Raw genomic sequence first — 26022 nt, 5'->3', positions numbered from 1 at the left:
CCTGCCTTTGCCAGTACTTATTGTTGTCGGTGAATAGCAAATAGCTTATTTGCTATTTATATGTCTTTTTTTTTTGAGACGGAGTTTCGCTCTTGTTACCTAGGCTGGAGTGCAATGGCACGATCTTGGCTCACCACAACCTCCGCCTCCTGGGTTCAGGCCATTCTCCTGCCTCAGCCTCCTGAGTAGCTAGGATTACAGGCACGTGCCACCATGCCCAGCTAATTTTTTGTATTTTTAGTAGAGACCAGGTTTCACCATGTTGACCAGGATGGTCTCGATCTCCTGACCTCGTGATCCACCTGCCTCGGCCTCCCAAAATGCTGGGATTATAGGCTTGAGCCACTGCGCCCGGCCTACCCTATGTTTTCTTCTAATAGCTATAGAGTTTTAGCTCTTACATTTAGGTTTATGATTCATTTTGAGTTAATTTCTATGTATGGTGTGAGATAATGGTCCACATTCATCCAGTTGTCCTAGTACCACATGTTGAATCTTTACCCATTGAATGGTCTCAACACTCTTGTTGAAAATCAGTTGCCCATAAAATGTATGGGTTTATTTCTGGACTCTCAGTTCTATTTCATTAATTTATATTTCTCTCCTTGTGCCATTGTCACATTGTGTTGCTTACAGAAGCTTTGTAGGTGGTATTGAAATTGGGAAATTTGAATCTTCCAACGTTTTCTTTTTTGAGCTTGGGTTTTGACAATTCTGGGCCCCTTGAATTTCCATATCAATTTTAGAATTGACTTGTTAAATTATGTTTCTTTTCATGTTGTCTCTAAGAATTATTTGTGTACTCCAGGTGGTAAAGATTTTCTTCTAGTGATTTTATAGTTTGATTTTATGTTTATGTCTCATACATTTTTTAGTTAATTTTTGTAAATGATGTGATGTATAGGATGAGTTTCTTTTTTTTTTTTGGTATATGGATATCCAATTGTAACATCACCATTTGTTAAAAAAGTATATTTATTTCCTTCATTGAATTTATCGATTTATATCGATTTATAGAAAATATCAATTTACTATATATGTGTATCTCTTTTTGTACTCTTGTCTTTTGTTTCGTTCATCTATGTATTTGTTTGTTCTTTGTAGTTACTCTGTCACTCAGGCTGGAGTGCAGTGGTACATTCATAGCTCACTACAGCCTCAAACTTTTGGGCTCAAGTAATCCTCCTACTTCACCTCCTTAAGTAACTGGTATTAAATGCCTGTGCCACCATGACCAGCTACTTTTAAATTTTTTTGTAGAGACAGGGTCTCGCTATATTACCCAGACAGGTCTCCAGCGATCCTCTTGTCTCAGCCTCCAGAAGTCCTGGGATTACAGGCATGTGCCTCTGTGCACAGACCCCACCATTGTCTTGATTACTGTAGGTTTATATTGTCTTTAAATCAGATAATTGTACTTTAACTTCATTTTTCTTATTCAATATTTATATGAGTATTCTAATTCATTTACCTTTTTATATATATTTCAGGATCAGCCTGTCAATTTCTGCAATAAATTCTACTGGAATTTTGATTGGGGTTGCATTCACACTAGAACAATTTGTGGGGTTTCAAATCTTTATAATATTAAGTCCTCCAATTCATGAACTTGGTGTATATATATATCCATTTAATTACCTCTTCTTCGATAACTTATTAGCGTTTTGTGATTTCACTGTGTAGATCGTGGACTTGTTGAGATTATATCTAAGTATTTTGTGATTGTTTTGTTAGTTTTGTAAATGATACAGTATTTTGAAAATTCCCAATTGTTGAGTGCTGGTAGGTAGCAACAATTTATTTATTTATTTATTTTGAGATAGACTCACTTTGTTGCCCAGGCTGGAGTGCAATGGCATGATCTTGGCTCATTGCAACCTCTGCCTCCCAGGTTCAAGCGATTCTCCTGCCTCCACCTCCCAAGTAGCTGAGATTACAGGTACCTGCCATAACGCCCAGCTAATTTTTGTATTATTAGGAGAGATGGGTTTCACCATGTTGGTCAGGCTGGTCTTGAACTCCTGACTTAAGGTGATCTGCCTGCCTTGGCCTCCCAAGGTGCTGGGATTATAGACATGAGCCATTGTGCCCCGCCTTTTTTTTTGAGATGGAATTTTGCTATTGTCACCCAGGCTAGAGTGGAATGACATGATCTCAGCTCACTGCAACCTCTACCTCCCAGGTTCAAGTGATTCTTCTCCCTCAGCCTCCCAAGCAGCTGGAATTACAGGCAACCATCACCATGCCTGGGTTAAGTGAAAAAAAAATTTTTTTTATATTTTTTAGTAGAGATGGAGTTTCACTATGTTGATCAGGCTGGTCTCGAACTCCTGACCTCAGGTGATCCACCTGTCTCGGCCTCCCAAAGTTCTGGGATTACAGATGTGAGCCATCCTGCTTGGCCCAAAATTGATTTTTTTATAGTGACCTTTTATCTTAGGACTTCACTAAACTCAGTAGAGCTAGTATTTGTTTCAGTGTGTCTGTTTTTACAGTGATTAAATACGTATATTGTTAAGGTTTTTTGTTTGTTTGTCTGAGACAGTGTCTTGCTCTATTGCCAGGCTGGAGTGCAGTGGCACAATCTCAGCTCACCGCAACCTCTGCCTCCCAAATTCAAGCGATTCTCGTGCCTCAGCCTCCTGAGTAGCTGGGATGACAGGCATGAGCCACCACGCCCAGCTAATTTTTCTATTTATAGTAGAGATGGGGTCTTGCCATGTTGGCCAGGCTGGTCTCAAACATCTGACCTCAAGTGGTCTTCCTGCCTGAGACTCCCAAATTGCTGGGATTATAGGCATGAGCCACCGTACCCAGCTTATTTTTAAGGTTTTAAATATTTATTTTAATTTCAACTATTTCCTCTTATTTCTTAGTGTAGATCTAAGTTTTTGTCTGTTGTCATGTATTTTTTTCCCTGAAGACTTTCCCTTAACATTTCTTGTGATACAGATCTCTTATAATGAATTCTATCCGATTTTGTTTGTTTGAAAAACTTTTTATTTCTCCTTTAGTTTTAAAAGATATTTTAACTAGGTGTAGAATTCTGAAGTGACATGATTTTCTTTTTTATTTTTTTTGGTAGTATGATAATCTGTGGTTTTGCTTTCCACGGTTTCACTTGCCTGTGGTCAGTTGTAGTCCTAAAACATATAAGTACAATATGATATATATATATATTTTTTTTGAGATGGAGTTTCGCTCTTGTTACCCAAGCTGGAGTGCAATGGATCTCGGCTCACTGCAACCTCCACCTCCTGGGTTCAAGCAGTTCTCCTGCCTCAGCCTCCTGAGTAGCTGGGATTACAGGCACATGCCCAGCTAATTTTTGTATTTTTAGTAGAGATGGGGTTTCACCATGTTGACCAAGATGGTCTCGATCTCTTGATCTCGTGATCCACCCACCTTGGCCTCCCAAAGTGCTGGGATTATAGGTGTGAGCCACCGCGCCTGGCCTACGATATTTTAAGATAGACAAGACCACACTTACATAACTTTTGTTACAGTATATTGTTATGGTTATTATATTTTATTGTTGGTAATCTTTTACTGTGCCTAATTTATAAATTAAACTTTATCATAGGTATGTCTTTGTAGGAAGAATTATAATATATATAGGGCTCAGTACTGTCTGTGGTTTCAGGCATCCCCTGGGGTATTGGGATGTATTACATAAATGAATAAGGGGGGACTACTATACTGTAACAGTGTCATTCCGTTGTCTCCTCACTCTCATACTTTTTGGCTGGGGGTCTCCTATACTTGTTTATTTAATGTCTTTTTTTTTTCTCATTGACTTTAAGATTTTTCTTTCTTTTGGTTTTAACACTTTGAATAGTATGTGTCTTGGTGTTTTTTGGAATTTTCTGTTTGGGGGTTCTCTGAGACTCTTAGATGTATAGTTTGATGCCTTTCATTATTTTCACCATATTCTTGGCCTATTTCTCTCCAAATGTTTCTTCTACTTTGTTCTCTCTTCTAGAATTCCAATGACATAAATGTTAGACAACTTGATATTATTTCACTGCTCTTGAATGCACTGTTTCTCCCCTTCCCTTTTTGTTCCTCTGTGTATTTCAATTTGAGTAATTTGTATTGATGTATTTTCAGGTTCCCTGATTCTTTCCTTCTCTGTGTCAAATGTTTTGATGAACCCGTCAAAAGCATCTTAATCACGTGTACCTTGTTTTTAATGCATTTAAAAAAAATTATTATTTGCATTTGACTCTGCCTTAAAGTTTTTGTCTCTCTCCTGGAATTCTTTTTATTCATGCATGTTGTTTGCTGTTCTAACTAGGACATTTAATACATTAATCATAGTTATTTAAATGCTCTGATAATTCCAGCTTTTGGATTTATCTGTGTATTTTGTTTTGCTCCATGCCTTATTCTTCATATTGGTATTTTTCCACTCTTGCTTTTTTTGTGTGTCTCATAAATTCTAGTTGAAAATTGGACAGTGTTTAAGATGTTAAAGACTAAGTTAAATAGTACTTATACCTGGGAATGACATGCCTTTTTTCCTGTTAAGCTTATGTATAGTGTGGAGCTATGCAGTCAGTCTAGTCAGGAGTTGAGTTAGGTTTTGATGTTATATGATTGCTATAGTTACTTTAGTTCATATTTGCTTCAGATTTTTTTGTTACCTGGTTAATTTTATGATGAGTTTTCCTCAAGTTTCTACTCAACTCTGCACTTTAGATCTTCTGTATTTTCTTGGGCTTCATAGAGGATTCTTCTTTGTGTTCTTGCCCCTTCCCTACTGGTAGACTGCTATCCCTTATTTCATGCTTGCTGATCTGGTTAGGGGAAACAGGGTCATTCTTTGTTTTTCTGGTCCAGCTTCAGTCTTAGGAAGCTTTTTGTCCTTGAGTCTTGGGGTGAAGCTTTTTTTTGTTTTTTAATTTTCTTTGTTTTTTTATTTTGTTGAGACTGAGTTTTACTCTTGTTATCCAGGCTGGAGTGCAATGGCACAATCTCGGCTCACCGCAGCCTCCGACTCCTGGGTTCAAGCAGTTCTCCTACCTCAGCCTCCTGAGTAGCTGGGACTACAGGCTGTGCCATCATGCCCAGTTAATTTTTGTATTTTTAATAGAGACAGGGTTTCACCGTTTTGACCAGGATGGTCTCCATCTCTTGACCTAGTGATCCAACCCGCCTCGGCCTCCCAAAGTGCTGGGATTGTAGATGTTAGCCACCGCGCCTGGCCCTTATTTTTTATTTTTTGAGACAGAGTCTCGCTCAGTTGCTGGGCACCAGGCTGGAGTGCAGTGGCACGATCTCGGCTCACTGCACCTTCCGCCTCCCGGGTTCAAGCAATTCTCCTGCCTCAGCCTCCCGAGCAGCTGGGACTACAGGCACTCGCCACCACTCCCAGCTAATTTTTGTATATTTAGTAGAGACGGGGTTTCACCGTGTTGGCCAGGATGGTCTCTATTTCTTGACATTGTCATCCTCCTGCCTTGGCCTCCCAGAGTGCTGGGATTACAGGTATGAGCCATCGTGCCCGGCTGGCATGAGGCTTTATGAAGACCGTGGCTTTCCCCAACTAGAGACCTTATTATATGGGCCCCAGGATGTTTTTCTGCTCCTTCCTCTGGGGTAGAAGGCTTTTTATCTTCTTCCTCTCCATAACAGCATTGAGTTTTACCTGTGCCTTAGTAGTAAGTGTTTGATATTCTTCACTGAGGTGCTTCAGACTTCTTAGCTTCAAACTTTTGTTTCTTACAGGACAAGCGTACTAGGAGCCTTTGTGCCTTTCTTACACGGGCAGCTGTTTCCTTCCTCCAGGCTTGTACCACCAAGAGATACTTTATCCAATATCCTGCTCAGCCCTCAGTCTTAGAGTGTCTAGTGGAGGTTTGTGGAGAAAGAGCTTGTAAGTAGGTGTGAACTAGAGCTTGTTAAGCGCGTATGCATTCTCCTTGTGTCTGTGGCTAGTAGGGATTGTGTTTTCATGCTAGCCCACGCTCAGTCGTAAAGAGTTTTGTTAAGTATAACAGAGTACTTCTTACTCATTTATATCGTGGGTTCATTTTCCTCCTGTCCTCTGTCACATGTGACCTACTGCTGTGTCCCATGATTTTGTTTAGATTTCAGGTTAGTTGGTTATTCTTCAGCCTTAGCTTTCTGATGGATTCAAGAAGAGTTAGGCTTTTGAAGACCCAGTGGGCTTTTTCTTGTTAGAGAGGGATGTTCTTTACAGTTCCTACATCACAGACAGAAGATGAAATAAGAGCCTCTTTAATTATAGAAGAGCGTCTGTAATTAAAGATGCTCTTAGTTTTTAACTGTTTCATTTAGGAAACATTTCAAAGTTTCAAATACAGTTATGCATACCGTATAACAACACTGTAGTCAGTGATGGACTGTATGTACAATGGCAGTCCCATAAGATTATAATAGAGCTGAGAAATTCCTTTTGCCTGGCGATGTCATAGCTGTTGCAGTGTTATCGTGCTTGCATTACCTTTTCTATGTTTAGATACACATATATTTCCCTTTGTGTTAACAGTTGCCTACAGTATTTTGCACAGTAACATACTGTATACAGGATATACTGTATAGCTTAGGTTTGTAGTAGGCTATCCTGTCTAGGTTTGTGTAAGTACATTCTGATGTTTGCACAATAACAAAATTACCTAATGATAGATTTATTAGAATGTATCCCTATCATTAAGTGAGGCATGACTGCAGTCAGTAAACTCCTGTGTAACCTCTGCCTAATTTACCAGTTAGCATTGTGCTAAATATGCTTTATCACTGTCTTCCTGTGTACACATTATTATTGTTGTGTTTATTGTTGAACCATTTGAGATTAGAGTGCTCCAACCTCATGACTGTTTACCCTTGAATACTTAAATCTCATTTTTTAAAAAATGTGGCAATATATTTATGAAGATCTTTTATATGTTAAAAATTATATACTGATATTAAAATATGCATCAGTAATTTATATTCATTAAAATCCCTTTTTATCTGTAGGTATCATTAATGGGATTGGAAATTTTAAGTGCCTTTGTGGACAAATTATCAACACGATTTAAATCCTATGTAGCAATGGGTAAGTTAACTTTATTTATTTACAATTCTAAATAAGATTTGACATGATGACTTTTTCCCTTAGTTTTTGTTAGCAGAAATAGTTTCTCTGTAAATTTAAAAATTTAATTTCAGTAATCCCAGCACTTTGGCAGGTGGATCGCCACAGGTCAGGAGTACAAGACCAGCCTGGCCAACATGGCACAACTTCATCTCTACTAAAAATAGAAAAATTAGCTGGGCATGGTGGCATGTACCTGTAAGCCCAGCTACTCAGGAGGCTGAGGCAGAAGAATCGCTTGAACCCAGGAGGTGGAACCCAGGAGTTTGCAGTGAGCTGAGATCAGTCTGGGTGACAGACCAAAAATCTGTCTCAAAAAAAAAAAGAAATTTTATATAACCCAGAGATCTGCTACTTAGCATTTCAGTTTACCCAGAGAAAAGGTTTTAAACCTACTTAAATCTCCCTTGAGACAAAAAAAAAAAGAATTAAAATATTTACTGGATCCTTTACTGTTTTGTGAAATACTAAGATTTGTAATATAAGTTACAGTGCTATGTTTCAGACTATCTGTGGAGAAGGGCCAGTTGCTTCATTGCCAGCATGTTGCAGACCAATATTTTATGAAATACAATAAAATAGATTACAGCAAATAAAAAAGGCCCAATTTTTTTTTATCATTAGATGCAACAAACAAAATTTCTTTGGTCAAATTGCCTCAAAACCATTTTGTAAGTACTCTAAATTTTCTTATCATAGACAGTCTATAGATTGATCTCGGCTGCTGATCATACTGTGAATAGCACTTACTTACAGTGTATTTGTAGTACAGTGCATATGGTAGGATAATGCTCAGCTTTCTATAGTTATTAGGATTACAAAGTTGGCTCTGACTTATTTTCTAAACCCGAATGACCTTCATGTACCTTTAGAGTATATTATAAATCAGTTTGATCCTATGATGCAGCAGTATTATATAGCATATAGAAGGGTAGCCTCAGATATTAGTGATTTTTCTTTGCTTTTTTCTTTTATATTTTAAAATAGATACAGGGTGTTGCTATGTTGCCCAGGCTAGTCTTGAATTTCTGGGCTCAAGCAGTCTTGCCACCTCGGCCTCCCAAAGCATTGGCATTACAGGCGTGAACCACCATGCCTGGCCGGTGATTTTCTTTTGTGGATTAAGTTTATGCCTCCTACTGTATCATCACACTTTCTTATATCTGTGGTTAAGTTTTTTCTTCATGTTTGGTATGCTACTTACCATTCTGTCAGTTCTTTCTTTTATTTCCTAATTATCTTTTCAACAGAAGCATCTGGTGGGGTTTCCTATCTTTATTAGTTAGTTTTAATCAACACTTGATTCCACTTGATCCTTTGTGTTAATATTTTCAGTAAAGTTTTATTTTTACTGTCAGTCTCCACTGAAAACTATAATAGGCTAGGGGAGTCACTGGCTCATACTTGTAATCCCAACTCTAGGAGGCTGAGGTAGGAGGATTGCTTGAGGCCAGGAGTTTGAGACCAGCCTGGGCAATATAGTGAGACCATGTTTCTGTAAGAAAAAAAAATTAGCAGGCATAGTGGTGTGTGGCTGTAGTCTTAGCTACTCTGGAGGCTGAGATGGGAGGTTGGGCCCAGGAGTTCAAGGTTACAATAACCTAAGATTGCACCACCATGCTTCAGCATGGGCAACAGAGTACACCTGTGTCTCTTATAAAATAAATTTTATAGTAGATATTGAAAACTGCTCTGCAAGCATTTTACTTGTTTATGTTTTCTCTCTTTCTCTGTCTCTCTCTCTCTCTCTTTCTCTTTCTCTCACTGTCTCTGTTTCTTTTCTTTTCTTTTTTTTTTTTCTTTTTTGAGACAGGATCTTGCTCTGTCACCCAGGCTGGAGTACAGTGGTATGATTGTGGCTCACTACAGCCTTAGCCTCCTCAATAGTCAAGCCATCCTCCCACCTCAGCCTCCTTAGTAGCTGGGACCACAGGCATGAGCCACCGTGCCCAGCCTATGTTTTCTTAAAATATTTTGAATCAGTGTTTAAAATTGAGAAGTTTTACATGAAAATTTGTATTTCTGGCTTGTCTCAAGAAATTGGCCACTGTAGTAACCCTGATAAGAAGTTGCTTTGTAGTTTCTCTTGTGTCTAGGTGATGATCTTTCCAATTCATAAAACCTCTCTCGCCCCCAAAATCCTCTTGTCTCTTCATCACTGAGAGAGTTGGGTATAATATGGTAAGGTTGGAATACTGCCTTTCTTAAACTGGCTCAATTTTAGCATTTCCTGTGTCTCCCTGACCATAGACATTTGTTTTTGTGACTCTTGCCCTGTAGTAGCTCCCTGTAATTAATTGCTATAGAGAACATTTAGACTTAAGAGTAATTCTAGGTATTATGTATCTCACTTATTTTTCAGACATCAGGAGGACCACATAGGGTTATTATGTATTGACTACTTATATTGAGGCAATGGGAATATTGGGATCAGAATTCTAGTTTGACTCCTAACACTGTCTTGCTTTCAGAACTTACTTCTCTTATGCTGTCTTTTACCATATGTGTTCCTCCTCTATCTCAGTAGACTCTTTATTTGTAATCTTTAGCAAGTACTTTGTCTCCACTCTCAGCTAATCAGAAACTTGCTCACTCTTCCTAGGTCTAGCGTAAGTTGTTTATGCCTCTGTTGTGCCCTTATTTCTTTTTGAAATCTCCTCTTCCCCGTAGTCCTTTCTTTCCCTTCTAAAAATGTACTTCAAATTTGAGAATCTGAGGGATTTTTCAGGTTAACCTCACCCTACACTGAATTTTTCTTTACTCTGTGATTCTTATACAGTTAAATACTCAATAATTTATATTAATTTGCTTTTGTCAGTGTTTTTCAGTTGTGTTTGTGCAAGTAGATGGCATATGTTCATACACTCTTATATGTGTAGTTTTTTCTTTTAATCGCCTATTCTTTCGTTATCTCTCTGCATTTACTGTCTGTCAGTATTGTTTTCACTTTGAATCATACGTCCTCATCATTGTCCTTAATGAAACTTGAACTTGTTATTTCTTTAGAGTCAGTGTGGTATAATAGGAAAATTTTATTACAGCTTTGCTATCATTAGTTGAATGCCTTCTTTTTACCCATTTTTGCCTGTTTACTTTTTACTCTTTTACTACTTCGCATACATGAAAGATTATTCTCACATCATTTCTAATTTGTAGAACAGCTCTGGAAGATAGGCAGCATAACTGTATGCTCTTAGAGAGGTAAGGAACTGGACTAAGAATCCCAGGGTTAGCATTTTGGTTTTATCTCTATTACAGAACTTAGCCAAATCACTTTAGGAGTCTTTCTGTAAAAAGGAGTTGAACTGAATATGATCTGAAGGTTTTTTGATACTCTAACTCTAGATAAATATAACTTGCTTTGAAAAATAATGTTTAGTTTTGGTGCACTTGGGTTATTAGCTATCATTACAGATATTTTTATTGTTCTTTTATGTGAAAAGTGTTTTAGGAAAATTGAGATTCATTTTCAGTTTTAGATACGGTTCCAAAAAGAATATAAACTCTATTAATGTAATTCTTAAATATATAATCTATATATATGCATAGTACTAATAATAGAAAATATTTTAGTTTCCTTTTGTGACCCACATTATTGTGGAAAAGTATAATTTTCAAACAAAAAATATACAATTTATATTTAATGTTGATCACCAGCGCTGGTTCTATAACTGAGCCGTAAAGGATCTCATATCTTACAAATTTTATAAACTGTTCTAAAATTTTAAACAGTTTTAAACCAAAATGTTATTGTAGAAGGAATACAAGAATAGTTACGTTACCCGGTAAATGGTTTGCATCTTGTACAATGCTAAAAGAAAAAAAAAATACTGAGTTATGATTCAACCTTCCATGTCTCATTGTCCAAATTCCAGTCTTTTCATAGATTGATTCATTTGTTTAACACATTCATATGGAGAGCCTATTGAGTGAAAAATTCTGTTCTGGATACCCAATAAATATTTGTTGAATGTTCATCATATTGAATGATGATTCAGTTATCATGGGCTTGGCATAGGTGCTTTTTCCTTATTTTACTTCATCCTGTCACTAGTCATGTGAGGTATAGTTCTGTCATCAACTCATATTTTACAGACAAGAAAACTTTGAAGTTCAGGAAATTTTCTGTTTTGTAATTAATAACTGGTAGAGTTAGGAATACAGTCTTGTTCTATTTGACTCCAAGGTAGTATGTGTTAAAAAGCAATTCCAGTGCAAAACCAGTATGAATTTCTTATTTAAATTAATAGCTGCAATACTAATTTTATGTAATGTGAGGGTTTTTTTGGTTTATGTTTCGTAAAATGGTGTTTGACATTGAAGTGAATCCCTGTTGGAGCCAACATTTGAATTTTCTTGTTGGAGTTAAATTTCACCTCTCAGGAATGAAGCGACTTCTTTTTCCATTGTTGTTACATGGTTGTTAACATGTACACATACACCCAAACACCTCAAATTATAAGTAAATGGAGATGGTTATGAATGTGACTTCACATTATATAGATATTTATTTATTTGTTATTGTTTTTTGAGACAGGGTCTTACTTTGTTGCCCAGGCTGGAGTACAGTGGCATGATCTTAGCTCACTGCAACCTCTGCCTTCTGGGCTCAAGCCATCCTCCTACCTCAGTCTCCCGAGTAGCTGGGCTACAGACACATACCACCACGCTTGGCTAATTTTTATAATTTTAGTAGAGATGGGATTTTGTCATGTTGGCCAAGCTGGTCTGGAACTTCTGGCCTCAAGTGATCCACTTGCCTCGGCCTCCCCAAATGCATGGATTGCAGGCGTGAGCCGCTGCACCCGGCCAGTATAGATTATTTAAAACTTGGTTTCACTACTTGTTGTTTGTGTGACCTTGGATAAATTATTTAATCCTGCTATGCCTTCTCTATCAAATGGGCCTACCCTCTTTCATAGGACTGTTGCTATGAGTAAATGAGACAGTTAATTCAGTGGTTAGTGCATAGTAATATCTAACCTTTGTTAAGTGTTTACTATTGTCTTCTGCCTTTCAGAAGCTATAAGAACCAGAATTCCATAATGGCCAACCTTATAGATGTTGATAAATTCCTCTAGTGTTAACAATATATCCAAGCAGGATGAGAAGAATCTATATTGTTCCATTGATGAACATTGCCTCATAATTAGACCTATGATTTTTATGGTGAGGATAATTCCTTGATTAAGCTTAAGATTTTTGGATGATATCTTTCCATTTGATATGCTGCCTTCTCACTCTAGTCATTTTTTTCCCAAAAAGAGTGTAATTTCTTTTTTCTTTAACTCTTGTTGTTCATTATTACATCAGTTTGGGTTATTACATTATAGGTAATATGTTGGCTTCAGATTATATACACATTTAATTATATGTGTCTATAAATAAACTAGAGAAATATTTCTTTCTTGATCTCATTTCTTTCTCCTTCCCTTGTTTAAACTGGACTTAGTCCTCCATTGACTCAGAGAAAGGAAAGCTATGTAGTAGTCCCCCATTATCTTCAGGGGCTGTGTTCCAAGACCCCCAGTGGATTCCTGAAGCCTCCAATAGTCCAAACCAGTCCATGACCTGTTAGGATCTGGGCTGCACAGCAGGAGGTGAGTGGCCAGCAATGAGAATTACCACTTGAGCTCCACCTCCTGTCAGATCAGCCGCAGCATTTAGTTCTCATAGGAGCATGAATCCTATTGTGAACTGTGCATGTGAGGGTTCTAGGTTGTGCACTCCGTATGATGCCTGATCTCAAAACCATCCTGTCCCCCTGCCACTGTGGAAAAATTGTCTTCCACAAAACCAGTACCTGGTGCCAAAAAGGTTGGGGACTGCTACTATACATGCTATGTGTTTTTGATCTCATAACGGAAACAGCTACTAAGTGACGAATAGGCAGGTAATGTAAACAGTGCAGATATGTTGAACAAAGGAAGGATTCACATTCCATACCGAATGGAATGGGACAGCCCAGGATTTCATCATGCTCCTCAGAACGGCGCACAATTTAAAACTTATGAGTTGTTTATTTTTAGAATTCTCCATTTAATATTTTCAGACCACAGTTGGGCATGGTTAACTGAAACCACAGAAAGTGAAGCTGTGGATAAAAGGGGACTACTGTATAGCTGTAATATCAGAAAAGAAACAAAGGAAGTTTCCTTGTTTTTGAACATGCAGCATGATGATAGTGATAGTGATAGTAGGTGACGTATTATAGAAAGTGCTTACTCTGCCCTTTACTCTTTGAGTTGTTTGTATTATTTTTAAATTTTCAATACTCCTCTGAGATAAGTACTGCTAACCACCTTTATGGCTGAGGAAATAGACAAAAGGTAGTTAAATAATGTGTCCAGGGTCACATACCTAATGAAACCACACTAAATGGTAGTGGTAATTTAAGGAATTACAGGAAGATGATTTTGACTACGTGTAATTTTTACCCTATGAACCGACTTTAGAACCTGTACCCTCTGAATTCTACTTCCTCCTTGTCCCTTCATCTATACATTTCTCTAAGAAAAATAATATTTAGTTTTGCCTGTTTTTTGAACATTATTATAAGGAGATATCATGCCGCATGTATTCTTTTGAAACTTCTCAGTTATTTTTTTAATTGGATTTATGTGTAAAGAACTTAAAACAATTTCTTCACAACTCTTCATTTATGGAAACAATGGCTATTTGTAATTTTGTAAAATATAGTTTTTAATGGAGATGAGTTATAAGTAATTACTCTTTTACTCCCTCCCCTTCTTTAGTTATTGTAGCTTTAATAGACAGAATGGGAGATACCAAAGACAAGGTTCGAGAGGAAGCTCAGACTCTGATGCTGAAGTTAATGGATCAAGTAGCACCACCTGTGGTAAGCCTACATTTTAAAATTTAGATTTTGCTAATGGGAATCATAGCAAGTCATTAAAGCCACAGCAACCATGAACACTGAAATGTTAAACAGTGATTTGTTGCTAATGCTTTTAAGAAGTTGACATTTAAGATACAGTGTCAGTGTTTGACTTTCCAGTTTTTTGCTGCTTATTCTTATTTTGTACTCTTTAATGCTTTTTTTAAAAGCTAACTAATAGAGTTCAGTGATTTGATGGTGTATGGATTATATTATACTTTAGGATTTTTTGGTTTCTCTTTTTTTGTAAATTAAAAAATGTTTATTAAAAAAAAAGCTTATTTTGAGAATTACTGAATGCTGTATTGTTCATTTCTGCAACTCCTACAGAGACCAGAAGAAAATTTTTTCACTGGTGGTTACTGTGTTTCCCAAGTATTTTATATTTCAGAACTATTTTTTTTAAATATTGTGGTGGATATCCTTCCACACTTGTTTATTCATTTACATTTTAGGTTGTTTTTGGCTTTCTGTGATTACAAACAGTATTGTAAGGGGCATCCCTTTTACATGTATCTTTGAACATAAATGTACATAGTTATATAGAATAGCATTCCAGGGGTAGTATTGGTGTTTCAGGTTATTCACATTTAAGATTTTTTTTTTTTTGGTAATTTCTTAAGCCACCTTCTTGAAAGTTTGGTTGGGAGAGAGAAATACATTAGTAGAACTGAATACAGACTCCAGAAAGAATACTGAGTACAGAAAGAGGATGGCTGTGTATGTTGTGTATATGAATTTAGTAAATGGTAAAAGTGGTGTTTCCAAATGTGCAGAAAGGATTGATTGATCCAGTTGGCTTTATGGTTGGTAAAAATAAAGTTGGATTTCTTGCTACACCCAAAATACTTGGTTTGGATTTTTTGGTATAGGTTTATCTCTGCTTTTTCTAAAAGAAAAGTACGGTAGGTAGCTACAAAATGAGTTGCCCAAATACATTTCTGTATTTGATCCAGTATTAAAAGGAAAAAAGTCTGAATTATAAAGTGTCCAAAAAAAAAAGGCCTGTTCCATGTGAGTCTATATTAGTTACTAGGCAGTGTTGGACCACTTAAATACTTACTGGACTGCTGGACTTTTAATGGTAGCATTGTTATTGAAGGTTTCTGAATCATAGAAGAAATCTGTGTCCTTGGAAATTCTAACGTTTTCAGTTGTTGGACATGGTTCTTCTGAGAATAATCAAAATCTAAAGTGAAATATATATATATAAGTACTAAAATGTGATTAAAGTAATACAAATGGGTAAGAGCGGTTTTGTAATTTGGCTTAGAAAAGCTTGTAAGTAGTGGAGAAATGAACAACAGTCTGATGAAAATATTCAGTTACCAGTAAGGTTAGTAGTAAGATCGGGAAGAAATAAAAGATTATAACATGAATAATTTAATTTTTTGTTATACATTTTTACTTTTCTTTCAAATAGTACATTTGGGAGCAGTTGGCTTCTGGTTTTAAACACAAGAATTTTCGATCTCGAGAAGGCGTGTGTCTGTGTCTTATTGAAACCTTAAACATGTAAGTTTTATGATTACTGAAAATAGCTGTCTTGTTTTTTATTTCTCTGAAAAAAAAAACCTCAGTTCACAAAGTCAAGGAAAGCTATGGGTAATAACATATTTAAAATTGTTATTCAAGCATACAACTTTTTATTTGATACCTTTACTGTTCATTTTTTATGTATATTACTATCTTTCATGTTCTTAATTTTTCAGTTATATCAGTATTAAGTGTTTCTCTTTTTTTCTTTAATATGTTAATAGTAGCCACCCAAACCAGATGGTCATGGAACTGATACGCTAATACCTTAGTATCTATTTCTTTTCTAGGTCGAATTTGGAATTGTTTTTAATTCAGTGATATTTCATATATTATAACCATTTCCCATCCCCATCCTCCCCCTAGAGCAGTGTGAGTGGGTACCAGAATTATAGACCAAGCAAACTTTCCCAGGTAACCAGACAGTGAGACTGGTAGCTGCGTGTAGAGTTCTGGCTGCCATAGTTGCCACAGAACTGTGACTCTGATCTGAAAAAGTGTAAACTAGGACTTTTCTTGCTCTGGCTTAGTTTTTTTAGGTGTTACAATGTCATAGGTTATATGTAGTCGCTTTCAGCTTTTCCTATAGTGTTACTTCCTTTTCTTAACTGTATTTTCATTTATTACTCTAGGACTATAGAGCCTATAAGTGTACTCAGTCTGCACAGCTCTTTGCTCTGGGTTTTGGCTCTCTTGCCATAAGCTTAAATATCTTTTATTTATTTATTTATATTTTTGAGATGGAATTTCGCTCTTGTTACCCAGGCTGGAGTGCAATGGCGCAATCTCAGCTCACCGCAACCTCCATCTCCTGGGTTCAGGCAATTCTCCTGCCTCAGCCTCCTGAGTGGCTGGGATTACAGGCACGCACCACCATGCCCAGCTAATTTTTTGTATTTTTAGTAGAGACGGGGTTTCACCGTGTTGACCAGGATGGTCTCAATCTCTTGACCTCGTGATCCACCCGCCTCGGTCTCCCAAAGTGCTGGGATTACAGGCGTGAGCCACCACGTCCGGCTGATCTTTTAGTTTACTGAATGGGAATGCGTTTATTTGAGACCCAGAGTCTTAAAAAAAAATCACAATTTCAAAAGTGAAAACTCTGATTTTCTTAAGTTGTTCATGGATTGCTAGGTTAAAGAGTGCCATTGTTGAACATTTTTTATCTATTGGATGATATATTGTCTTCACTGTCAGTTGTGATTATTCAAGTTTGCGTATTTCACATTGCTTGTAATTATTTTTTGTTTGTGTCTCATATCCTTCATGTTTTAATAATGTGTGCCCATCCTCCCCACCATATTTGTTATATTGCTACAGACAAGAAGGAGGCATAAGGATATTTTGTTTTCTGTTTATTAAAAACAAATTCTCTTTATTTTTTTTCTCAAATTATATTTAGTTTTGGGGCTCAGCCACTAGTCATCAGCAAGTTGGTACCACATTTGTGTGTCCTGTTTGGAGATTCCAACAGTCAGGTAAAATTTTATTTACATTCAAGCATTGACTACTTTTTTGGCTACCATTTCTTTTGTAGTCTTCTTATTCTACTTTTAAAGAAGAGAGAGGGTGGAGGGGATGCTGAAATCAAGGTTTTACCTCATTTAAAAAAAATCTATCAAAGTTAGTTTTTAAAATCATTATATTCATGAAAGTTGCTTGTGTTTGTCAGTAGTAAGGATAGTTTGGCTGGTAGTAAGGATAGATGGGACTTAATGGCTGTTTCTGGAGTGTGAGAGACTTAGTAATAAAGAGCATAGATTCTCTGCTAGTCTTCCTGTATATTAATTGTGGAGACAGAGTGTCAGCTTCCTTTGGTTATTACTGAAATTGGCTGCATACTTTTTGCAATTATAATAACCCTATTTAACAAAGAGGATTTATATCAGCAATATATCAGTTGTTAGAAACTTTTTTATCTGAGCCATCTATATCAGCAGTCTCCAAATTTTTTGGCACAGGGAGTGGTTTTGTGGAAAATAGTTTTTCCACGGAGTGGTGGGGATGGTTTCGGGATGAAACTGTTCCACCTCAGATATCAGGCATTAGTTAGATTCTCATAAAGAATATGCGACCTGGATCCCCCGCATGCAGAGTTCACAATAGAGTTTGTGCTCATATGAGAATCTAATGCTGCCACCAATCTGATGGGAGGTGGAGTTCAGGCAGTAAAACTTGCTTACCTGCCACTTATCTCCTGTTGTAGTCCTTGAAAAGGCCACGAACCATTATGGGTCCGTGGCCTGTGGCTTGGGGACCCCTAATCTATACTATAGGTATAATACAAGAATGTGTTCTGGATCATGTCCTTCATGACGAACTTGAATCTTGCCTGTAACCTTTTTGGCACAGCTTGGGCATTTGGAGTGACCTCGGGTAAGATTTTCCCTTCTTTTAGATCCTAGGTGTTGCTCAAGAGGTTTGTAGAGAATTCTACTGTCCTTTCAGTTGCTATTTCACAAAGAGCTGTGCAAGGGAACTAGAGCTACCTTTCAAATTCCTGTTTTCAGATCATATTCTTTTTTATCTTTTAATTGTAGCAAATACAATATAAAATTTATCATTCTAACCATTTTTAAGTCTAAGTTCAGTGGCATTACGTACATTCACATTGTTTTGCAACAACACTACCATCTAGCTCTGGAATTTCTTCATCTTCCCAGACTGAAGCCCTGTACCCGTGAAGCATTAACTCCCCAGTCCCCGGCAGCTCCCTCTTCCTCCCCAGCTTCTGGCAACCACCATTCTCTTTTCTGTCTTTGTGAATTTGACTGTTCTGTGTACTTCATAGAAGTAGAATAATAGAATATTTGTCCTTTTGTGTCTGGCTTGTTTATTTAGCATAATGTCTTTAGGCGCATTCATCTTGTAGCATGTATCAGAATTTCCTTCCCTTCTTTTTTTAGACTGAATAATATTCCATTGTGTGTATATAGCACATTTTGTTTATTTGTTTATCTGTGGATGGACATCTGGGTTGTTTCCATGTTTTGGCTGGTGTGAATAATGCTGTTATGAATATTAGTTTAAAAATATCTGTTTGACTTCAGGCCATGTTCTTGAAATGCAGTTTTAATACAGGAAAATACCTTAACTATGATCATAATTTGTATTAATATCATATTGGCAGTTGTTTATATAATCTTACTACATAGAGTTTTTTTTTTTTTTTTTTGAGATGGAGTTTCACTCTTGTAGCTCAAAGTGGAGTGCAGTGGTGTGATCTCGGCTCACTGCAACCTCTGCCTCCCGGGTTCAAGCGATTCTCCTGCCTCAGCCTCCCGCGTAGCTGGGATTACAGGCACACTCCACCATGCCCGGCTAAGTTTTTTGTATTTTTAGTAGAAATTGGATTTCGCCATGTTAGCCAGGCTGGTCTTGAATGTCTGATCTCAGGTGATGTGCCTGCCTTGGCCTCCCAAAGTGCTACAGGTGTGAGCCACCGCACCCAGCTTTCAAATAGATTTTTTAAAAGCTTAATTAGTCGTTTTCATTGACAAGTTTCTCAAATTTCTGTAAATTCATCTTTTAGTTTTTTCTAGAGTTCTCTTGGCAGGCCCTCTTGGTTTTGGGTTTAGAGGCATTAAAACCCACTGAGAGTTTCAAGTTGGTTTGTTGGTGTAACGTTACCTTGAGATGAAGTATTTTATTGTATCATGCATATAGGTGTCTTAAAAAGTTCTGAATTCTTTGACAGGTAAGAGATGCTGCAATATCGGCTATAGTGGAGATTTATAGACATGTGGGAGAAAAAGTGAGGATGGATCTTTATAAGAGAGGAATTCCCCCTGCTAGGTAAGTCTTGCTAAATTTGTTTCTTTTTCTTTTTTTTTAAACCACTAGTTTTAAAAGTTTTCATTATATTTGTTAATTTTAATTTATTTTTTTTGAGACAGAGTCTTGCTTTGTCACCCAGACCGGAGTACAATAGTGTGATCTTGGCTCACTGCAACCTCTGCATCCTGGGCCCAAGTGATTCTCCCACTCCTGTCTCCTGATGAGCTGGTACTACAGGCACATGCCAACACACCTGGCTAATTTTTGCATTTTTAGTGGAGACAGGGTTTCATCATGTTGACCAGGTTGTTCTTGAACTCCTGACCTCAAGTGATCTGCCTACCGTAGCTTTCTAAAGTGCTGGGATTAGAGGCGAGAGCTACCACACCCAGCCTGTTTATTTTATACAGGTTCAAATATGTAGAAATTTTTTTGTTTTGTTTGTTTTTGAGGCAGAGTCTGGCTCTGGCACCTACGCTGGAGTACAGTGGTAGGATCTCAGCTCACTGCAACCTCCACCTCCCAGGCCTAAGCCATCCTCTTACCTCAGACTCCCAAGTAGCTGGGGCAACAGACATGTGCCACCATGCCTGGCCACTTGTTGTATTTTTTTGTAGAGATGGGGTTTCACCATGTTGCCCAGGCTGGTCTTGGACTCATGAGCTGAAGCAATCCTCCCACCTCTGTCTCCCTGGGATTATGGATGTGAGCCACCACAGCCAGCTGAAATGTGTTAAAATTTAAAAAATTCAAAAGTATATATATGTTATTACCACTTAAAAAGTTCTTAAGGTCATATAATATTTTTGGTCACTGTTTCATTATGTATTTATTATTTAGTATGTAATTACGTACCATTATCAGGTAATCATCCTTTAATACCAGTCATTATTTGGGAGATGCTTGAGCAAGGATTTATTAAAAATATTAATATAGTCATCAAGTAAATTCTTTAAATGTATGTACTGTTGAAAGGTACCATATGATTTATTGGGTAACAGAAGCTGTATGAGAATCAGTCACGCCAGGTATGATGGCATGGCTTGTGCCTATAATCCTAGCACTTTTGTGAGGCTGAGGTGGGAGGATTGTTTTAGGCCAGGAGTTCAAGACCAGCCTGGGCAACAAAGCCAGACCTTCACACTACAAAAAAATTTAAAAATTAGCTAGGTGTGGTGACATGCAACTGTATTCCCAGCTACTCAGGAGGCTGAGGCAGGAGAATCCTTTGAACCCAGGGATTTGAATTTACAGTGAGCTGATTACACCACTGCCTTCTAACCTGTCTCAAAAAAAAAAAAAAATTAGTCACTACTCTTAAAACCAACTCTTAAAACTTGTTCATATAAAAAGGAAATCAAGAATATATGAGTAGTGTGGCATTAGTCAGATCACTAAAGGTCCTGTTGATAATCTTCTAGTGTATCAGAAAATATTTTTCAATGGCTTTTTTTCTTTATTACTTCTCAGTTTATATTTTTATTAAGTATATTCCTCTTAAAAGTGTTTTTTCCTCTTGATGATGAAATTTTAAGGGGATTCACTAAAGGAATTTTTTTCAACCTTTTATTATGGTATTTAGCATTTCAAACAGATACTAAAGTAGGTGGTGTAAAATAATGAATCTTCATTTATCTATTACTTGGTTTGAACAATTACTAATTTGTGTCCAGTTTTTTATGTTATACCTTAGACTACTTACTCTTGTGCTGTATTATGTTGAAGCAAGTCCAACTTATAACATTTTACTTGTAAATATTTCAATATATTTTTAAAAGAAAAATAAATTTGTCAGTCACAACCACAATACCATCATCACACTCTATAAATTTTTTTTTTTTTTCAAATCTATAATAGCAAATATGTACTCAGGGTTCAAATTTCCAGTTGCTTCATAACTATCATAAGTATGTGTCTTAGTCTGTTTTGTGTTGCTATAAAGGAATATCTGAGGCTGGGTAATTTATAAAGAAAAGAGGTTTCTTTGGTTCATGATTCTGGGCGCTGTACAAGAGGCATCATACCGGCATTTGCTGGGCTTCTGGTGAGGGCGTGTGACTGCTTTCACTCACAGTGGAAAGCAGTGGGGAGGTGGTGTTTACAGAGATTAGCTGGCCAAAGAGCAAGCTAGAGAAAAAGAATCAGGCTCTTTAACAACCATCTCTCACAGGAGAACTCATTTACCCCTCCCTGCCCCAGGGAGGACATTAATCTGTTCATGAAGGATCCATACCCAGGACCCAAACACCTCCCATTAAGACTCACCTCCAACATTGGAAATCAGATTTCAGCATGAGGCTTGGAGGGATCAAATTCAAACCATAGCAGTATGTATGTGCTTTTAACAGTTTGTTGAATCAGGGTCCAAATAAAGTCCATATGTTACATTATGTTTTGTTAAGTCTTTTAAAACATTTATGTACTCCAACACTCTTTTATCCTTGTGTTTTATTTGTTGAGTAAGCCGACAATTTATTCTGGAGTTTGCCAGTTCTTTTCATGTGGTGTGGTTTAACATGTTATTTTGTCTTCATATCCTGTAAGTGTGTGGTTAAATCTAGAGATTTCAACAGATACTTGGTGGGGGGATGTCAGGAAGAGCAAGGTGACCTCATAGATGGTGATGTCTTCCAGTATCATGTGTCTCATCATATTTGGTTTTCTCTCTTACCAGTAGTTGTTTCTCAGTACCAATTATTTGCTGGTAGTAAGGTTGTCTCAGAAATACGCTTTTTGTTGACTTGATCATCTATTCATTTTCTACTTCCAAGACTAACAAGAATTACTTTTGAGTAAATTCTACATCATTTTACATGGATGAAAGAAAGAAGTGATGTTAACATATATATTTGTGGGCCTGTGTATATGTATACATCATATATTTTCTAAATTTATATTGAAATTATTTTTTTATTCTTAAATAGATTTTAATTTAATTTTTATTTGAGACAAGGTCTTACTCCTGCCCAGGCTGGAGTGCCGTGGTGTGACCAAGGTTCAATGCAGCCTCAACCTCTTGGCCCTAGGCAATCCTCCCACTTCAGTCACCTGAGTAGTTCGGACTTTAGGTGCATACTACCACACCTGGCTGATTTTTGAAATTTTTTTGTCGAGATGGGGTCCCTGTATGTTGTCCAGGCTGGTCTTTAACGTCTGGGTTCAAGCACTTCCTGCCTCCGTCTCCCAAAGTTCTGTGATCACAGGCATGAACCACCATGCCTGGCTAGACATTATTTTTAGAGCACTTTTAGGTTCACAGTAAAATTGAGAGAAGGTACAGAGATTTCCCATGTACTCTGTGTCCCTATACACGCATAGCCTCTCCCATTATCAGTATCCCTCAATGGAGTGGTACATTTGTTATAACTGATGAACCTACATTGACATATCATTATCACCCAAAGATCATAGTTTGCACTAGAGTTGACCCTTGGTGTTGTATATTTTATGGGTTTGGACAGATGTATAATGACATGTGTCCACTATTATAGTATTATACAGAATCGTTTTACTGCCTTAAAAACTCATGTTTCACCTGATTATCCCTCCCTCTGGCCTAACCCTTGGCAACATTCATCTTTTTACTATCTCCATATAGTCACATTCATATAGTATGTAGCCTTTTCAAATGGCTTCTTTCACTTACTAATATACATTTTAAGTTTTCTCCATGTCTTTTCATGGTTTGATAGCTAATTTCTTTTTAGGGTTGAAAACTTTTTCATTATCTGAAAATACCACAGTTTTTCCATTCTGCCGTAGGACATCTAATTTGCTTCTGAGTTTTGGCAGTTATGAACAAAACTGCTGAAACTGTGAATGTGCAGGCTTTGTGTAGACATACATTTTTGTCTCCTTTGGGCAAATACCAAAGAATGCAATCACAGTATTTAATTTTGTAAGAAGTTTCCAGACTGTCTTCCAAAGTGCTTGTACCAGCAATGAAGGAGTTCCTATTGCTTCACATTCTCGCCAGGATTTGATCTTGTTAGTGTTTTGAGTTTTGGCCATTTTAACTGGTGTTTAGTAGTGTCTTGTTGTTTTAATTTTGCATTTCCCGGATGACCTCTGATTTGGAGTACGTTTTTGTATGCTTGTTTGCCATCTGTATATCTTCTTTGGTGAGATGTTTGTTCACATATTTTGCTCTTATTTAATTTGGGTTGTTCACTTTCTTATTGCTGAGTTTTAAAAGTTCTTTGTTTATTTTGGGAAGCAGTCCTTTAACAGATATGTCTTTTGCAAATACTTTCTCCCAGTCTGAGACTTTTCTTCTTTTGCTTTATGGTATCTTTCAAAGAGAAGAAAGTTTTAGTTTTAATGAAGTTCAGCTTATTAGTTATTTCTTTCATGGTTGATGCTTTTGGTGTTGTATTTAAAAAGTCATCACTAACTGAAGGTCGATTAGATTTTCTCCTGTGTTATCTTCTAATAGTTTTATAGTTTTGCATTCTGTATTTAGTTCTGTGATCCATTAGAGTTAACTTATAGGAAGGATATAGGTCTGTATCTAGATTCATGTTTTTGTTTGTGAATGTCCAGTTGTCCTAGCACAGTTTGTTGAAAAAACTATCTTTTCTTTATTATATTGACTTTGTCCCTTTTTCAAAAATCATTTTTATCATCATATTTATCTGGGTCTGTTTCTGGTCTCTCTATTCTGTTCCACTGATCCATTTGTTTGTTCTTTCACTAATACCACACTGCCTGTAGTTTTGTAAGTTAGATAGTGTCAAGCTTCCATCTTGGTTCTTTTTCTTTAATACTGTGTTAGCTATTCTGGACCTTTTGCCTCTCCCTATAAACTTTAAAATTGCTTTGTCGTTATCTACAAAACAACTTAGCTGGAATATTGATTGAGATTACATTGAATCCATAGATCAAGTTGGGAAGAACTGACATCTTGAAAATATTGAGCCTTCATATCCACGAACATGGACTATATCTCCATTTATTTCTTAACTCTTTTGGTTTTTTCTATCAGAGCTGTGTACTTTTCCCCATAAAGTCTTACACTTATTTGGTTAGGTTTATACCTTTATGTAGATCTGAATTTTTGACCTGTATCGTTTTCCTTCTCTATAAAGAACTCCTTTTTAACATTTCTGGCAAGCATTTCTACTGGCAACAAATTCCTTCAATCTTTGTCTGAAAAAGTCTTTATTTCTTCTTTACCTTTAAAGAATAATTTTAGTGGGTATAGAATTCTAGATTCGTAGAAAAGAAAACCAAAAAGAATTCTAGATTAGTGTGTTTTTTCTCTCAACACTTTAAATATTTTACTTCACTCTCTTCTATTTTACTTCACTCTCTTCTTGCTTGCACGAGAAGTGGGATGTAGTTTTTCTCTTTGCTCCTCTGTAGGTAGTGTTTTTTCCCTCTGTTTGCTTTGAGAATTTTTTTCTTTATTTTTGATTTACTATAGTTTGAATATGATGTGTGTAAGTATAGTTCTTTTGTCATTGGTTCTGTTTGGTGTTCTCTAGGCTTCCTGGATCTGTGGTTTGGTATCTGACATTAATTTGGAGAAATTCTCAGTGATTATTATTTCTAATACTTTTTTTATTCCTTTCTATCTTTCTTGTTCTATTATCTCCCTTAATATGTATGTTACATCTTTTATAGATGCCCGCAGTTCTTAGATAGAATCTTCTGTTTTGTTTTCTCTTTGCTTTTTCAGTTTTAGAGAATTCTATTGAGATTTCCACAAGCTCATAGAGACAGCCTACTAATAAGCCAATAAGGACATTCTTCCATTTTATTATGTTTTGATCTCTAGCTTTTTTTTTTTTTTTTTTGGTACTTTGTTAGAATTTCTGTCTCTCTGCTTACCCATCTGTTTTTTCCCCTTTTTTGGCGTGCTGTCTACTTCATTCTTTGGAGCCCTTAGTATATTAATCATAGTTTTAAAAAAATTCCTGGTCTGGTAATTCCAACATATCTTCTGTTTCTGAGTCTGGTTTTGATACTTGGTCTCTCTCTTTTTTGTCTTTTATTATGCCATGTAATTTTAAAAAAACAGTTGGACATGATGTGTCAGGTAAAAGGAGCTACTTAAAACGGGCCTTTAGTAATATGTTGGTAAGGTATCGGGGAGAGGAAGTGTTCTATAGTCCTATGAGTAGGTCTCTTTTAGTGAGCCTGTGCTTCCGGATTGTGAACTTCACAAATGTTTCTAAGTTATTCCTGCCCTCTCCCCTCACTTAGGTGGCATAGGATGGCTACCTAGAGTGGGCTGGAGTGATATATTTCCTTTTTTTTTTTTAATGTGGAAGGCTATAGGAGGCTGGAGTTCCAGATTTCCATTTCTTCACGTGGGAAATAGAGCAGCAGGAGATGGGTATTTTCTTAGGTCAGCTAGGCTCTGATAAAACCCCAGCAGGTTAAGTCTAATTAAATAGTTTCACTTAAGGTCAGACATTGTTAAAGAGAACAGAATACTCGCGCATATTTCAAAATGGTTTCGTTTTGGTTCTCCCTGCTGGAAACGTGATAGGATTTGCACTGATATTCACTCTGAAAACCAAGTTTGAGCTCTTAAAGGTAAAACTCAAAAATGTGTGGTCAAAGTGTGGTCTCCCTCCTCACTCCCATGACTGGGTCCCCTGGAGTTTGTTTTTTTGAAACAGAGTCTCTTTCTGTTGCCCAGGCTGGAGTACAGTGGCGCAATCTTGGCTCACTGCAACCTCTGTCTCCTGGATTCAAGCAG

The 26022-nt window shown here is 36.9% G+C and overlaps 1 protein-coding gene across 16 annotated transcripts in view; it reads left to right on the top strand.

Moving 5' to 3' along the window:
- Positions 1 to 26022, top strand: part of CLASP2 (cytoplasmic linker associated protein 2) — a 246743-nt gene that overhangs the window by 22288 nt on the left and 198433 nt on the right. For all 16 annotated transcript variants that reach the window (XM_035278616.3, XM_035278611.3, XM_035278606.3 and 13 more), the window contains exons 2-6: positions 6985 to 7063; positions 13858 to 13961; positions 15424 to 15515; positions 16939 to 17014; positions 19234 to 19331. In XM_035278616.3, the coding sequence (XP_035134507.1) occupies positions 6985 to 7063; positions 13858 to 13961; positions 15424 to 15515; positions 16939 to 17014; positions 19234 to 19331 (449 nt within the window). The remainder of the gene's footprint in view (positions 1 to 6984; positions 7064 to 13857; positions 13962 to 15423; positions 15516 to 16938; positions 17015 to 19233; positions 19332 to 26022) is intronic.

Source organism: Callithrix jacchus, chromosome 17 (genome assembly GCF_049354715.1).
Source record: "Callithrix jacchus isolate 240 chromosome 17, calJac240_pri, whole genome shotgun sequence".
Taxonomy (NCBI): Eukaryota; Metazoa; Chordata; class Mammalia; order Primates; family Cebidae; genus Callithrix; species Callithrix jacchus.
Note: the sequence above shows the minus strand (reverse complement) of the source record. Positions and strands in the feature narration are given on the sequence as shown.